The sequence below is a fragment of the Symphalangus syndactylus genome, chromosome 5 (genome assembly GCF_028878055.3).
Source record: "Symphalangus syndactylus isolate Jambi chromosome 5, NHGRI_mSymSyn1-v2.1_pri, whole genome shotgun sequence".
NCBI lineage: Eukaryota > Metazoa > Chordata > Mammalia > Primates > Hylobatidae > Symphalangus > Symphalangus syndactylus.
The window spans coordinates 133993837-134011793 of NC_072427.2; the positions used below are offsets into that span (position 1 = coordinate 133993837).

The following is a 17957-nucleotide window of genomic DNA, read 5'->3' on the forward strand; positions in this document are numbered from 1 at the left end:
AAGTCAGTTAACACTTGTTTAATTGCTTTCCTGCTTGTGAACTTTTTGACATCCTTTGTCTGGTTTTGTATTCCTTCTTTTTCTCTTGTTCTTCTGAATCTTTTTCTCTTTTACTCCTTTACTATTCTTTTAGTGAGGTCACAATAGGGAGTGGAGATGAATAAATGCATTTATTCAGATAAACTATATTTATAACCTTTCTCCGTCTACAACCTTATTTACCTTGGTGTTATAATTGGTTGTGAAACAGGCATCATTTTATGCTTTTTACTGGCCATTCCAAGCCATTCTGACAAGAAGAACTTGAGCAGAGACTGAAGAATGGCCTTTTAAAATTTTTATCTCAAATCACTGACAATTCTGTTTAATCTGGACTCCTGCCTTTACATTTTTCTACTACACGTTTATAGAGTTTTAAAAGTTGTTTAGTCCCTGAGGAAATCCTGTTTGTGTCCGCTAAGCATACTCAGATGCAGAAGTATAAAAGAATACCTAAGCTACTTACTATAAGTCATACAAACAAGATGGCTAAATATCAGTTAAAATATTTTACTTAAAACATTAAAACTTGGGGGTTCATACTTTTCCTTAAACAGTGATGCCTTGGCAATAGACTGAATAAGTTTGAAGATCTCATTATAAAACCAAGCAGCAATTATTTGTTGAAGTGCCTGAGTTGATACCTGGAGGAACATGAAGAAAATGTGAAATATTGTTCTTGCTCTTCTCCTAGACACTTAGCCATGCCCTGTGGAGTCCTAATTTGATCAAAAGCACAGGCTTTTCATTTGATACATAAAACTAAATCCCCTTCCTGCCTAGTTGGTGAGACACAGTTATATATGAAAAATGCTAGCAATACAAGACAACACAACACAACCAACTAAGTGTTTAATCATCTGTCAGAGCCAGCAAATACATCAGAACAGGAGGTCAAAGAGAGTAGAAGCAGAAACCACAAGTATTTATTGAGTTCTCATAAAGTCTGTGTTTTAGGTGTCCTGGGAACACATTATTGAATGAGAACTTTCTAGATAACTTGGCTTGGTCTTGAATAATGCACTGGATTTATACATGGGGAGAAAAACAAAACAAAACAAAACAAACACACATCCCATGAGCGGATCACAACACTGTGACAGAACTGAGACCTGTGTGTGATATGGTTTGGCTCTGTGTCCCCACCCAAATCTTAACTCGAATTGTAATCTCCGTAACCGCCTCCCCCGCCCCCCCCCCCCCCCCGTGTCCAGGGCAGGACCTGGTGGGAGGTGATTGCATCGTGGGGGCTGTTTCCCCCAGGCTGTTCTCATGATAGTGAGTTCTCACGAGATCTGATGGCTTTATAAGTGTTTGACAGTTCATCCTACACACGCATTCTCCCTCTTGCCTGCCACCATGTAAGACATGCCTGCTTTGCCTTCCACCAGGATTGTAAGTTTCCTGAGGCCTCCTCAGCCATGTGGAACTGTGAGTCAATTAAACCTCTTTCCTTTACAAATTACCCACTCTCAGTGGTATTCTTTATAGTCATGTGAGAATGGACCAATGTAGTGTGACTTCGAAGGGTGAGAGCGATGACCTCATTAGATTTTGTGCTCATGTTAAGAAAAAGCAGGGCATAAGTTTGGATTGTTGGGTGGGCAAAAGCCCACCAAGGTAAGAGAATTCTTAGTTTGCAGAAGAAAGAAAAACAGCACATTGTGTCACACAGATGTTTTGATATAAAGCATGACTTTAATGCATTCTTATGATAGTCAATAGGGAAACATTTACATAGACCCTTCACAACTGTAATATGCCTTAGTTTTGTTTGTCAGTTTATTTCTTTGTTATTTACTCTACAAATACCCCTTGAACTTGAGGAAGAAAAATGGGAATGGTTTGTGTTTTACTTAAATTATAAGATCAAAGATGGCAGATGATTTATCCAAAGCCCAGGCAAGTAGGAAAAGCCCCCCCTTCTCTTCCCCTTTTCCAGAATAGAGGAGAGTTGGCTGGTTACTTTGCAGGACTTAAGATGATCTTCATTTTAAAGAATCTGTACTAGCCTCCACTGTGGTAAGATGTGACAGGGATTTCAAGGTTTCCCCTGTCTCTACTGATTTACCCAAGTAGGACAGAGATTTCTGAGGCATGCCTGCCAGTGGAGGGCAGTAGATCACTCAACTAAGAGAGCACAGTATTGTTGAGAAAATGACACTAAAGTGGTCATCTGGGATGCTACTTCGCTTTTGGTAAATAACTTTGCATCAACTTCTCAAGTTCCATCTCTCAGTGGAGACGGATGCTAGACAAAGATACCAGGCACCGCAGCCTGGTCGGCTGAACAAATGGAGTTATAGCCTTAAGTTTTGTTTTCGTGATGACTAAGCTGACCAGGTTTCTTCTTTGTCCTTGCACACTTTATGCTTGACGAGATGCTTAAGCAAATAGAATAGGCGACCGCTAGGAGGTACCCGAGCTATTCGTCGGCCGCCGGGGCGAGCAGAAATGGCTAACAGCGACTCTCAGCTCGGTGGGTCAAGGCGGGTGGCGCTTTTCCAAGGTCGGGGTTGGGAAAAGCTTATCGCTTATCACAAGCAAGAAGGGCAAGAAGGACGTCTAAGAACCAACGGTCCTTTAGTCTAAAAGGCCGCGCGCCTCCAAGGCAATGTGACATCTTGAGGTCTAGTGTTTGGGCACCAGCTGCCTGCACATCTGGATGCAGCACTGCCTTTCCTTGCAGGGAGGAGGCGAGGCGGAGGACCCCGGAGTGCACGCACCTCCTCGTGCGCGCGCTCGCTTGCGCCCGTGAACGTGTGTGCGTGTGTGTGTGTGTGTGTGTGTGTGTATGCGCGCGCGCACACGGGCCGCGGCTCCGGGACCGGCTAATGGGGGTGGGGGCCCAGGAAGGAATAAATCTCCGCCAGCCTCCTCGCGCCTGGCTGCGGGTTAATACCCAACCAGTTAGAGAAAGACGAGGGTGACGGCAGCAGGGTGACAGCCTGGGCACACCGGCCGCGTGTCGAAGGATCAGGATATTAGCCAGTCTCCGCCACACTCAGGGACTGATATATTTCTGTTGGTGGGGGGCTGTTGTTTTTTATTGTCTGCTGTTATCTCCAAAGAACAAGGGCACTAGTGAGGGGTGCGCGCTCTGGACTAGTGTTGCGGCTCGGATCGGGTCGAAGGAGGCAATTTTGCGGGTGGGGGAGGGAGAGGGAGACCTTGATTTCCACCAATCCCCGGGCGTTTGTCTGCGAAGTCCGGGGCGCAGCGGAAGGCTGCGGCGCGCCGCTGAATTAACTGATGAGAGCGAGTTCTTTTCTTCTCCGGGAGGGGTGGGGAGCGAGGGTCCCGGCGGGCGAGGCGGAGGAGCCCGGGGCAGGATAGCGGTCCCGGGCCGCCGTGGAAATTTCCAAGGACTTGGTGCGGCGCAGAGAGCGCGTCTGAGGGGGTTGCCTGGCGGCGCAGCAGCGCGGGAGGCGGCGAAGGGCGCAGGAGCATCGCTCGGAGGGGACAAGGGGACGCCACGGGCCAAATGTCTGGGAGGGAGCCGAACCTTTTCCCGGACCCTCGCCGAGGGCGACCGTGATGCTGCAGAACCGGCGGGAGCTACTCGCCGCCGCCGATCTCTGCGCACTCGGAGACCCCAGCGCCCGCCTTCTGCAGGGGAAGCGACCATGGCCATAGATCGTGACTTGCCCCCCAGCCACTTCCCCTAGAAAGAAATCCTTGGAAAAGTTGCATTTAAAAAAATCCTTGCGCTGACCTTTGGGGCCGACGGGGCCGAAGAAGCGTGCGTGCGTTTGCAAGCAAGAGAACGAAAGGTGTGTGTGCATGGGGGGCCGGCGGTGGGGGACCCTCCGCTGCCACTTCGCCTAGCTTTGTGCTGAGGCCCCGGCCCCCGCCCCTGGGACGCCGGGGCTGCGATGAGCCCCTGCAGGCGGGCCCGGCGACAAACGTCCAGAGGGGCTATGGCTGTACTGGCGTGGAAGTTCCCGCGGACCCGGCTGCCCATGGGAGCCAGTGCCCTCTGTGTCGTGGTCCTCTGTTGGCTCTACATCTTCCCTGTCTACCGGCTGCCCAACGAGAAGGAGATCGTGCAGGGGGTGCTGCAACAGGGCACGGCGTGGAGGAGGAACCAGACCGCGGCCAGAGCGTTCAGGTACTCCTGCCCTCGCGGCTCCTCCCCTCTAGCGTCCTTTCCTCCCCGAGTGCAGAGGACAGGGTCACCGGCGAGGACCGCCTTGCACAGCCTCGCAAAGGCATCCCTTTCATCCGCTCTTCCATGTCCTTTCCCTCCATTTGTGCCATTCCCAACCTGGAGACTTTAGTCAGGGTTCCTTCCCCACCCCTGACCCCCAGAGATGTGCAGACACCTGCTTTGCGCATGTAAAGACTCGACGCATTTCTTCCCAAAACGGAGTTTTATTTAACAATTTACGGATAAACAGAGGGAAGGAGAACCCAGGATAACTTAGTCTCTTGCACTTAATGAGAATTTACCTCTTGGGCTCTGCAGACATTTGAAGCTGTAGGGAACAAGAAGCAGGTAAAAGACATCTCCCCGAGGTGGAGTGCACAGTCGGTCACATAAATCCCCAACGTCGGAGTGATGGGCGGTGGAAACATGGACGGATCCCGCAGCTTTGCGCAGTGTGCCCACAGCGAGTGCATAGACTGACTGACGTCCTGCTAAGAGACGATACTGTGCAGTTTTTGTGTTGAAATCTCGAACAACTTTCTAGTATTATTATCTCATCTTGTTGACCACAAATTGATTCTTTAGAAGGATGAGTAACTTCCCCAAGGTCATTACTTTTGACCTGTGGGTGCTGGATTTTTCATCACTTAAAGCTCCAAAGCTCCCAGCTCTTTTTATTGGCTTAGACTGTGGATGCCTCTGGAAGATGGGAGATGTACTTTAAGTAGGCACCTGAAGTCAGAAAACAAACAAAATGCCCAAGCCAGGTTGGAAATCAGAACTCTGAGGATCACTCAGAGGTTGTAGATCCGCTTCCTTTCTGGGAATTTTAGATTAAATGTCTAAAAATAAGTTACAGCAGCAGGGGTTGTGTAGTTAGACTGGAGGGAAGGCAGAGCTGCTTCCCCTTCCTCTCCACCTCCCCAGGCATGTTGAGGGAACACACGGGTGCTTCCACCACTGCGAGGTGCCCCTTTCACCTTTAGTCTCTGGGGCTGAAGATGCTGCTGTTGGCTTCTTCCTGTGATTGTAGTGGTCTGGGTGGTTGGAAATGATCTCCTCTGCTCTGCAGAGGATCTTTCTAATCAATGCCAGGGCAGGTGAGTTCTAATGTAAACATTTTTCACTGCAGTTATTTACAAATATTCAGGAGCATCTATACATTTTAAAAAACTTTTTAAACATATGGTTTCCTTCTCCTTCTCAGGCCTCCTCCTAGAAAGAGAGTTAAGAAGATAACAGAGCCAATTTGTTTAGAGGAAGGCAACTGCATTCTCCTTGGAAGGGAGGACTTTCCTTCTCTCTTTTTAGAACTCTACCATCATTGAATTTAAAAATAACCTCACTCTTCCTAATAGTATCTAAGGGTTAATTTTTTCTTTCCTTCACAGTATTGATTGTAGGACTCAAAAGCAGGCAAAAGGCATCACATCCAGCAATTATTTTCCCTAAAGACAGAAAGCACTTTCATTTAAAGTGATCTAAGGAAATGAGTTAAGAACTTCCCACTGGTTTGCAATAAAGAGTCCATTTTTTTAATATAGGAGGAGGAATAATGAAGCCCTGTTAGACGATAGATTTCTTGTTAGAGGACACAATCAAGTGGAAAATGCTTCATATTCTGAGAAACACAGGCTGATAGTTTCTGAGACTCATTTGTTCCTTGCTTTCTGTAGCCTGGAGTAATTTTCAGTGTATTTGGCTGTTATTTGGTCTGGTCTCTATGTGCAGAGAATTACTTATTAAAATCCATACACTATGAAAACTACCTAAACACATATCCCTCAAAGTTAGTGGCTGTAAAACCATGTAAAAGGCACCATTGCTTATTGAAATAAGTTTGAGCTTCAGAGTAGAATTCTGAATTTCTACACTGAGTATGCCGTGACTAGATAAACAGCAGAGAATCTTTGGCAAGTTACTATATTTTTTGTATACTGGCTTTCTTGTTTATCTACATTGCAGTGTTGTTAGAAGGTTTACACTTTTAATAAAAACTGATGCCAAGTATCTGGTACATTGTGTACCCAGAAAATGGTTGCCTTATAATTGTTATAAATTATAATTTCTGGTATATGTTACAACTTAAGGAAATCTGGGCAGCCCATGAGAATTTGGAATGTTTCTCCTGCCAGATTTACAGGTAAACATTATTGGTCCCTACCCCTCTCCCCAGCCATGTACACTTACGCTAATGAACAGGGACAAGACATTTTGAAAGGTAGAAGTTTCATGGTTTGAGTTAATTATTTTTTACCTGCACATTTAATGTTCTTTAACATTTGGATTGTTAGTATATGGCAGTAGTGTTTATTTGTTAAATATTAGACCGGTCAGTCAGAAGCCATTATCATGCTAAGGAGACACAACTTTGACCAAACAAGCATCTGTTTTTCTACGGTCTGAAACATCTTCTGCATAAATACAAATATATGCACACAAATGCACAAGGTGCACTTATATGTGGAGACATATGTGCATTTATTCACAAATCATGGAATGGTGTCATATATGTGTAAAAATATAGATTTGTATACATACATAAATACAAACATTTGCAATCAGTCAATTAACCAATATTTCATGAGTGACTACTCTGCATCAGATATGTGTTGGGCCCTGGGGGATAGCAGTGGATAGGATGGATAGATTGCCTCCTCTAAGAGCTTACCCTTACCTCCTAGTAGAGGATGACTGACACACAAATAAATATGATGACTTAACATACGGTTAAATTCTGTGAAGAGAAAGGAGAGTGTTTCACTATGTTTATAAACACCAAAATTTAAGATTTTATTTTGCCCTCTGTGCTTCCATTTACTTTTGTAATTTTCTTCTTCTAGCTCAGTGCTTGATATGTACTGAATTCTCAGAGAAGAACCTTGTCAAACTGCATAGGAGATGGCAGGAAGAAAGTAAGAAAGCTGTAAGAGTTTTGAATGGAACAGGAAGTTTTCCTAATGTTTATGTGGTGATAGAAAGATAAAGGAATCAATAAATCCTATTATAGAAACTTTCTTAATTCTTGTTGCTTTTGATTAAGTGATATTGTGGGAAATGCCAAACCAAAGCAGTGTTTGTTTCTTCCATCAGATCCTCACCCATTTCATTTGCTCCTCAGAAGTGAACCTGAATTCAGAATTTATGTGCAAGGCTTTATTCGTGGCACCTGACATGGTAACAATAATAGTAACAATTAAGCTAACAAGTTATTAGGTGCTTATTATCTGCCTGACACTATGCTAGTATGTATTGTCTCATTTAATCCTCATAAGAATCTTGTATAAATTGATATATCATTATCCACATTTATGAAAATGAACATGCCCTGGTCTTCAAGGGAGTTGCTATAATCCCCTGGAAAAGACAGATAATGTATATAATTAACTAACTGGAAATAGGGCCATCAAAGAGAGGAAACATAGCAGAGTGAAAACCTTATGGATTTGGGAGCTGTCAGAACATGGTTGGAATTCTGGCTGTATCCCTTTCCAGTTGTGCAATCATTGGTAAGTCCAACTCTCAGAGCTTCAGTTCCTCCACTTGCAAATTGGGGCTTATAAGAATGTCTTACAAGTTTGTGGTGAAAATTACATGATAGCATATAGACAGCACCTGGAATGATGCTTGCCATGTATCTCTGTTTAATACGTGATTGTTATAACAATAGAAACACCAGTGAAGTGCTGGGGACGTTCCCAGAACATGACATTTAATTCTACTGAAGGGAGGGAAATCGGGTTTCAGAGAGGAGGTGGCGTTTGGAGTAAGCCTCCAAGGATGGTAGGGTGGCATAGTGGTAAGAGGTGAGGATAGAAGTATATGCCAGGCAGAGAGAACAGCAAAGATCAAGGCGGAGAGATTTAGAAGTGCCTGGTGTGTTTACTGTGTGGAAAGTTATTAAGTCACCCATGGAGACCACCATAGAAAAGTGGGCTGGGTGGTAAGACGAAGCCAGGAATCTTTGAATGTATTTAAGGTGTGGCTCATTAGAAATGGACAAACATCAAGGATCTAATGGTACTGGCTGCGTGTTAGCTATCAGCAGAGGTGGCACATCACTGTTACCAGTGGGTTTAGGAAATAGAATAGAGGTTAATACAGTGAAGTGGTTGTTTTGAAAATTCTGTCGACTCATTGGGTGGTAACCATTACTCTAAGCAGTCAAGTTCTTTCTTTTTCAAAATTCTGAACAAACGACTATTTTCAGCAATTCCACCTTTATGTGGCCTCTTTTATTTGCCTATTTTTGAATCTAGGGATGTTAAAAGCTCAATTTCCATAATTGTCCCGGTGGCAGGAAAAATGCACTGGGAGTGGAGAGGATGAGGGTAGGTGCAGCCATCTGTACAGATAAAATGTAAATTTAGTGTTTGTAAGTTGGGGATTTATGGAATTCACTTTGGAAAGGTAGTTTAGGAAAAAGACGGTTTAATAAGTTTTGGTGCTCAAGAAAATATAATAAGTTTTGGTGCTCAAGAAAATATGCTACAGTTATGTTGCAGATTTACAAATGTGGAAAAAAATCTCATCAGCAATAATCGCAATAGCAAAAATCAATCACTAACATTTATTGGATACGTAAAATATACCAGGCCTAGTTCTTAGCACTTATATATGTTTTTTTTTTTTTTTTTTCCCCCAAAGCAACCTTATAAAGTAGGTTTGTATATGTTCCCTGTTTTACAGATGAGGATATGGAGGTTTAGAGAGATCCATGAACAAAATGATGGAGTTTGGTTTCTAACCTGGAGCTATTTAATTCTAAACCTCATGCTTGTTCCTTGCTAATTTTGGATAAACGAAGCAATGCTGTATACATCTCTCTCATGATTTGGCTCTGATTACTTCTCCAATGTCATATTTCATCAGTTTTTCTTTTTATTCTTTGCTAATATTGGAATAATTATGGTTCCTGAAATAGGCCAGGCTATATTGGTTTTGCTCGAGCCATCCACTCCACCTGCAATGACTTGACTTTAAGGCCACATCTTCCTGCCTTTTACCTGACCAGTTCCTTCTGATTTCTTGACAGTGCATTATCGTGGTTAAGAGCAAAGGTTCTGAAGTCAGCTGTGTTCAAATTCTGATTCCATCACTTGCTGTGTTCTTGAGCAAATCAGCCTTCATTGCTCATTTCTCTGTCCGTAAAATGGGGCTTCTTATAGGATTGTTGTAAGAATTAGATTAGATAATGTGTTTGAAATGCTTAGAACTATTTCCAGTATATAATTAATGCTCAGTCCTTGTTAGTTCTCCTCAAGGTGGCTTCCCTTACTCCTGCCTTCCTTCCCAGGCTGTGCTTAGAACTCCTCCTCTCTGTTTTCTTTATACCATGCTCATATGATTGTAATCCTTTCAGTTATTCAAAATACCTACTACTCTGTGTCTACCACTATTACTATTGGATAGGAGATGCTGGGTCTGTAGCTGTGAACTGAACAAAATTTTTGCTTTCCTGGAATTTATAGGATAGTGATGAGAGACAGAAAATAAACACAGAAATATACAAATAACTGGTAGTGACAGGTGCATTAGTCATGATGTATTAAAAATATGAGTGCACTTGCCTGCCTTCCCTGCTAAATTTTAAGTTTCTCACAGACAGGAACTGTGCCTCATTCATAGTTGCATTCCCAGAGCCCACATGGTCCCTGGCACACTAAATTTTGCTTAGATATCATGTGAATGAATGTTTAGGAAGGTGTGGAACCAGATAGCCACCCAATTGGTCAACAAATATTTAATGAGACCTACTGTGTGTCCAGCACTCTGTTTGGCAGTGTAGCAGATCAGAGGAGTAAGCATCCTTTGTATTCTCAAAGAGTCTTACTCTAGAGCAGAGGTTCTTAATTTCAACCCTCCTGACATTTTAGGCTGCATACTGCTTTGTTGTGGAGTGCTGTCCGGTACATTGTAGAATGTTCAGCAGCATCCCTGGCCTCTGTCCACTAAATGAGACAACCAAATATGTCTCCAGACTTGGCAAAATACCTCCTGGGGGGAAAAGTGCCCCTGACTGACAACCACTGATTTGCAGAAACAAAACCTGCCCAATCGACAGGATTTAAGAAACCTTGAAAGTATGCGTAATTAAGAACTAAATTTGGAAACTACAATGTAAATGCTTTGACTGTTTAGAGAAAAGAGGTGTCTCTGTGGGCTCAAGCTGTTGGAGAAGGCCTCCTGGAAGAGGCCTGAATGAACTGTACTTGATAGATAGGTCCTGGTTAGGGAAGGGTCAGGAGAGGGGAGGCATTTTAGGATATTTATATAAGCAACCGTCTCTGTTGAATGTATATGTATCAGCTGTTTAAGATTTTCATTAATGTTCCCCTTAATCCCTGGTGAGAGGGGTCCATGCTCTGTGCCCTATACTTTAAGGGGCCACATCCTTCTTTTTCTCTGGTTTCACCCTTTCTCAATGAGGCAGGGTGTTAATGGGACCTTTCTAGACCCTGGAATTTCCTGCCCAAATGACCCAAGTCTACTTCCGCAGCCTACCTGCCTGCGTGGGGCATTTTACCCAGTCTTCTTCCTGAGAGTAGCTTGCCTCCCTGGTGTGTACAATCCTAGGCCACACATCAGAGGGGGCAAGGGACAGCTAAGGGACAGCTCTTTGAGGGAGACACGGTGGAAGGAACTTTGATTTGGTGCTGTGGGGCCCACATATGCAAGTGGTATAGGCTTGCCCTGTTCCCCAGGTTGCAGGACCAAACTTCCTGGAGTTTCAGGAGGCTGAATTTGAATCTGGCATTCCAGATTGTTGTGCAGGTTTATTTGTCCGGGGAGGAGAATAGAATATGTTTTATCAGTTTGTTGGTTTGATGATAACTTCTCAATATTAGATACAGTTGTACTTTTGTTCTCTGCCTTGCAAATGGAGGTGGTTGGAGAGTTTTTGGGCTGTACTGTATAATCAATACTCAAGTGAAAAATTGTAGTGGGTTTTTTTGTAACTTCGGAGTCTATCAGTCTTCATTTGAGAGCAAAGTGTTTTAGGAAACTAGTTGGATCAATTGAATAATTATCTAAGTTAGTATAGAGTGTAGTCTGTTAGTCTTTTGACAAAGTTGTGAGTCATCTTGGAAATAATGATACTATGTATCATTAATGCACTCTCTCATGATGGATTTGATAGATTTCTGGTAAAATAATCTATTTTAGCTTCTCATTCTGACCTGGCTCTATCAGGAGCTGTGTGACCTTGGGCAAATTGCTTAACCTCTCTGTACCTTTGTTGCATCATCTGAAAAATGAGTATAATGTGCTAATCTACTTCATAGGTTTGTGATGATAATTAAATCAGATAATGAATGTAGACTCCATAACCATCCTCACCTGGCTGGGTGGGATGACAGGAAGTTTGTTCCCACCTGGAAAATGTCTGGACTTTGGATTCCCAGAGATAAGGATCTAATCCTGGTTCTGTCATTTATCAACTTTGTGACATTGAAAAATTTACTTGGTCTTGCTGAGCCTTAGCCGCAGGTGGCAATAGTTACCTTGAGAGGATTAGTTGCTGGATAATTGCTAATTATTAGTCCATAATGAGGAGAAAATCCATGTCTTTGGACACATTCTGTGCCTATTAATTGTACTTTCAGTAAAAGAATATCTGACAATGAAATATGACCTTGTGACACACTCTCTTTTTTCACAGAGTTAGTGCTGAGGGTGCTGTACTCTGGCCGGCAAAATTTTAGGGAAGACAGCAGAGCCCAGCAATAAATCAACTGATTTCAATCGTTCATTCAACCACATTTGTTGAATGTCTACCATGTACCAGTTAGGTGCTGGAAATACAGTGATGAATACAAGAATGTGGTCCCTGATTTGATAAAATTTATAATCGAATTAACAGCAGTTCTCTCATATCTGTGGTTTTGTTTTCCATGGCTTCAGTTGTCCATGGTTAATTTGGTCCAAAAATATTAAATGGAAATTCCAGAAATAAACAATTCATGAGTTTTAAATTGTGCTCTGTTTTGAGTAGTGTGATGAGATTTTGCTTTGTCCCACTATGTCTTGCCTGGCATGCGAATCTTCCCTTTGTTCAGTATCTCCACACTGTTGACACTTGCTGCCCATGAGTCACTTAATGTCCATCTAGGTCGTGGGATCACCGTGCTTATGTTCAAGGAACACCTATTTTATTTTACCAGTGGCCCCAAAATGCAAGAGTGATGATGCAGGTATATTGTTATAATTGTTCTATTTTATTATTAGCTATTATTGTTAATCTCTTACTGTGTCTAATTTATTAATTAAATTTTATCATAGGCATGTATGTATAGGAAAAAACGGTATATACAGCTTGGTACCATCTGAAGTTTCAGACATCCACTGGGGGTCTTGGAATGTATCCTCCACAGATAAGAGGAGATTCCTAGTTTCATTTCTTAAATCAGTAAGAAACTAAGTAACGTGGGGTTCCAAGGCTTACAGTTTGACTGTTTTGGATAATGATAATGGGTTTTGAAGGAATCGATTTTTATCCCTTTCTGTTGAACTGTCTTCTAGCTGTGGCATTACATGAGAGGGAAGCAGCCAAGACCGTAAGAGCTGTGTCACTCTAATTAGGTGCCAGGAGGAAGTGGAAATGAATTCAGAGCCACACATTCTCCATTTTTCAGATCTTAAACACAGAAGACACTATCAGAGATTTCCAGGTGACCACAATGAGAAAAGGGCCTTTTGTCCCACTACGTCTTGCCTGGGATGCAAAATCTTTAGTTTGTTTCCATTATTGATAAAATAAACAAATATATTACATGATTTTATGTCTCCTATGTTCATTTAAACAATTTATAGGGTTTATTATTTGTCTGATTTTGGAAAGAATACATATTTACTACAGAAAATTTTTAAATGTAGTAAAAAGAAGAAAAAGGCTGCTCAAATTCCCTCACTCAGAAGAACACATAGTAAACAGTCTCTTTTGTGTATGTTTGTTTGTGTGTATTACTAAATTGTATGTATTTTGTATACTTAATTTTATATCCTCTTTTATTCACTCAAAATTATACCTTCAGTATTTTCTCATATAATTAAATAATTTTTAATTTACTAACTTGTGAAAAAATAGCTTTATAATTTTTTATTTTGGAAAAATAATTATTTATTGTCCAAGTATTACCATAAAAATACTTTTAAAAAAGATTATGCTGCTGACAAATTTACGTTAGACTTTTTTTCTTTAATGATTTCTTCATATGTATTTGTTGTATAGCTGAGCATAGGAAATTAAAAAGCCTCTTTAAAGATCTGTACTTTCTCAAGGTTGGTATTTAAAGGATAAAAGCAACACGATTTTCATTTGTAAAAGTGATTGACATTTAACAAACATCGCTAATATTTTGGTTTATATTCTTCTGGATCATTCAATGCCAATGTGTGTATAAATGAAACAAAAGTGTAATGAATTCAACAGTACATTGCGAATATTTTTCTAGTAATAATATACGCAGTCTACATCATCTCTTCTAATGGCTATAAGATTTTCCGTTGTTAGGATAGATACAAATTTATTTAATTAATATACTGTTTTGGATATTTTTGTTGCAATTTCTCACTTTTGTGAATAATGATGTGGTGACCATCCTTTTGTATACATCTTAAACACTTACCTGCTTATAAATTTCTAGAATTAATGTTTTCACACTTTTTAGTTTGAAGCGCCAATTCTTTTTTTAAAATCTTTTTAAAATTTTTGCTCCTTGAGTTTATTCACTTAAAACGAATGCTGCTACAAGCATTTCTTCCATGCCATTAAACTTTAGCCCAGACATACATTTTAAAGCTTGCATAATTTTCTGTCATATGAATATCATTAAATGTATTTAACCAATGATATTTGTTGGAAATTTAGTTTATTTACTATTTTTATGATCATGAATAACATTGTCATTTAATGACTTTAAGTTGATTTAATTCTATATCGGTTTTTTCTTTTTTTTTTTTCAACTTTTATTTTAAGTTCAGGGGTACATATGCAGTATATGCAGGTTTGTTTCACAGGTAAACATGTGCCATAGTGGTTTACTCCACAGATCATCCCATTACCCAGGTATGAAGCCCGGTATTCATTAGCTATTCTTCCTGATGCTCTTTCTTCCCTCACCCCACCCCTGATAGGTGTGTTGTTGTTCCCCGCAATGTGTCCATGTGTTCTCATCGATCAGCTCTCACTTATAAGTGAGAACATGCAGTGTTTGGTTTTCTGTTCCTGGGTTAGTTTGCTGAGAATAATGGTTTCCAACTCCATCCATGTCCCTGCAAAGGACACGATCTCATTCCTTTTTATGGCTGCATAGTATTCCTGGTGTATATGTACCACGTTTTCTTTATCCAGTCTATCACTGATGGGCATTTAGGTTGATTCCATGACTTTGCTATTGTGAATAGTGCTGCAATGAACATATGTGTGCATATATCTTTATAATAGAATGATTTATATTTCTTCGGGTATATACCCAGTAATGGAATTACTGGGTCAAATGGTATTTCTGCCTCTAGGTCTTTGAGGAATTGTCACATTGTCTTCTACAATGGTTGAACTAATTTACACTCCCACCATCAGTAAACACCAATTCTTATATTTGGCATCTTTGATTGTTCATAGAAAATCTTTGGCTTTGGCTAAGTGCAGATTTGGGGTTTTCCCTCTTTCAGTGTGCAAAGTGATTGCATAAATAGATATACTATGATTGTTAAATTAAATGATAGAATTTCCCTTAGGTGGATTTACAATAGGTCAGGCAACAAAAAAAGATCCCCATACAACTGGATATGTACAGTGGCAGGTAAACCCTTCATTTGGGATTGCAGAGACCAAGCTATGAGGAATTTATGTAGTGCAGTGGTACATGTGCTTTTATTTTTCATGGTTATCCGCTCCATTACAGTACAGTTGATAATTAGCATGGTGTTTTATCTCCATTTAAAAAGCAATAGCTTTTTTTCTTCTAGGACTTAAGCAATTAAATAAAACTGTGATTTAAAAAGGAAAATGAACTTTTACTTCATGATAAGGTAGAGATTTCAAGGAAAAAGAAAAGTGTCCTAGATAAAATAGAAATACTATGTTTCACAACTCTAATTTTAAGAGTCATTTTCCTATTTACTAAAATTAAACGTCTTCAGCATGAATCTGGAGCAGATCGTACCCACCTGGTGAAGGGTGGAGGTGTCGTAAAAAGGCACAAAAATTCCAATGATGATATTTTGTTGGGTCAATGTTTTGGAGGTCAGGTGTTGGTGATTGTGATGACATTGCCCGATATCGTCTGCATTGTGTCCTTCTACGCCCTTGCATCTGTGTGAAATGGCTCTACATACTGTTGCTTTGGTGCTTTGGGACCAGAAATGAAGTCTTGTTGATATTTGTCTGTCTCAAGTCCCTGGTCACAGCCTTACTAAATGTCTAATGAGTATTGGATGAACAAAAACATCAGATTGTCTGAAAGGCTGGTAGACAGCTGTCTGAATACCTTTTAGGGGGCAGTTTCACTTATTGTCTATTATTAAGACTTTAGGCTCTAAATATTCACTACTAATTCATGTATTCACTCCTTCATTCCTTTATTCAACAAATATATATTCAATGCCTTCTATGTGCCAGGCACAATGCTAGTTACTGAGAACAGAGTGATAGGCCAAGAGGACGTGGGCCTTCCCCCATACAACAAACAAGCATGCAGCACACAACGGGAAAGGAGCAGCAACATTCTCCAGTCTCTCCACTTCTTTATATGGAAGGAAAAACAAACACAGGTTTGCCTTAGCTTTCAGAACTTAGCTGTGTCTGCCTGTATTTGATTCAGTCCATAAAGGACCCTAATCTCCACTCTGGTCCATTCAGTGTGGTGCCTGAATCGTGATTGCGATGCCAGAGGTCTCTGTCTAGTTCAGTGGTATGATATCTTTGGACTCTTGCTAACCTATGCAACATGTGAAATGCTGGAGAGGAAAAGCACTTTAAAACCTTGCTGAGAGATACATGAGCCCATGGGGGAACACAAAGCTCAATTACTGGTAGAATCAAAGGGACAGAGGCAGGCTGGCTTGGATGGGGATTGCTCACTTTGTAAGCAACTGTTCTCAACTCAACCTGCCACCCTGCAATAGCGAAGAAGAGGAAGTGGAGGGGCCGGCAGCAAGACTGGTGAGCTGAGTCAGTAGGCAGTGAGCTGAGTCTCAATTTGGGGTAAAAACACAGTCACTTTATTGTTTCCTAATAACTGCTCCAACTATGGCATGTGAAATCTACCTCCTGACCCCCACCCCACACCCCAATTAGCTGGCTCTAATGGGTCTCTGAACAACTTGGCCAGGTTTTATTTTTTATCCACTTTGATTCTTGGGACAGTCTCACTCTGGCTTTTAGCTGTTTTGTTTATTTTAAAGCACAATGAAAATTCTGGCGTCTACCACCTCCGCCTGCTCAGGCTCTAGAACCTCTAGGCGCTTGCGGAGGAAGGCAAGAAGAGCAATCTCTGAGGTGGAACCCACTCCACCCTCCTCTAGGAGCTGCTTCTTCAGTTTGGGCAGGGAGGAGGGGAATATTCATAGTCCCTTTCTCTGTTGGGAGTGGCTCCTCCGCGTGAACCCTGCCTGGCTGCCCAGCCTTCTAATGGCAAGGTGTTCTGGTTCTTTCACCTGGCGGACAGCCTTCTTAGGTGGGGTCCTGATAAACACTCCATCCACAGGGAGATGGACAGCCCGATAAAAGATCCAGGAGTGCAGTGCCTGGTGTGTCTGGTGTCTGGTTGGTTCTGCAGACTCTTCCTTTCTTCATTTCACTTTGTTTTTCTTTTCTTTTTTTTTTTTTTTTTTTTTTTTATTATACTTTAGGGTTTTAGGGTACATGTGCACAATGTGCAGGTTTGTTACATATGTATCCATGTGCCATGTTGATTTCCTGCACCCATTAACTCGTCATTTAGCATTAGGTATATCTCCTAATGCTGTCCCTCCCCCCTCCCCCCACCCCACAACAGTCCCCGGAGCATGATGTTCCCCTTCCTGTGTCCATGAGTTCTCATTGTTCAATTCCCACCTATGAGTGAGAACATGCGGTGTTTGGTTTTTTGTCCTTGCGATAGTTTACTGAGAATGATGTTTTCCAGTTTCATCCATGTCCCTAGAAAGGACACGAACTGATCATTTTTTATGGCTGCATAGTATTCCATGGTGTATATGTGCCACATTTTCTTAATCCAGTCTATCGTTGTTGGACATTTGGGTTGGTTCCAACTCTTTGCTATTGTGAATAGTGCCGCAATAAACATACGTGTGCATGTGTCTTTATAGCAGCATGATTTATAGTCCTTTGGGTATATACCCAGTAATGGGATGGCTGGGTCAAATGGTATTTCTAGTTCTAGATCCCTGAGGAATCGCCACACTGACTTCCACAATGGTTGAACTAGTTTACAGTCCCACCAACAGTGTAAAAGTGTTCCTATTTCTCCACATCCTCTCCAGCACCTGTTGTTTCCTGATTTTTTAATGATGGCCATTCTAACTGGTGTGAGATGGTATCTCACTGTGGTTTTGATTTGCATTTCTCTGATGGCCAGTGATGAGGAGCATTTCTTCATGTGTTTTTTGGCTGCATAAATGTCTTCTTTTGAGAAGTGTCTGTTCATGTCCTCTGCCCACTTTTTGATGGGGTTGTTTGTTTTTTTCTTGTAAATTTGTTTGAGTTCATTGTAGATTCTGGATATTAGCCCTTTGTCAGATGAGTAGGTTGCAAAAATTTTCT

General features: G+C 41.5%; 1 protein-coding gene across 3 annotated transcripts in view; it reads left to right on the forward strand.

Moving 5' to 3' along the window:
- Nucleotides 1-2461: 2461 nt before the first annotated feature.
- ST8SIA1 (ST8 alpha-N-acetyl-neuraminide alpha-2,8-sialyltransferase 1) overlaps nucleotides 2462-17957 on the forward strand; it is a 138979-nt gene continuing 123483 nt past the window's right edge. For 2 of the 3 annotated variants that reach the window (XM_055280403.2, XM_055280404.2), the window contains exon 1: nucleotides 3915-4150. In XM_055280403.2, coding sequence (XP_055136378.1) covers nucleotides 3915-4150 — 236 coding nt within the window. Of the gene's footprint in view, nucleotides 4151-17957 lie in introns of all 3 variants that reach the window. The other variant, XM_055280402.2, reaches the window with a different exon arrangement.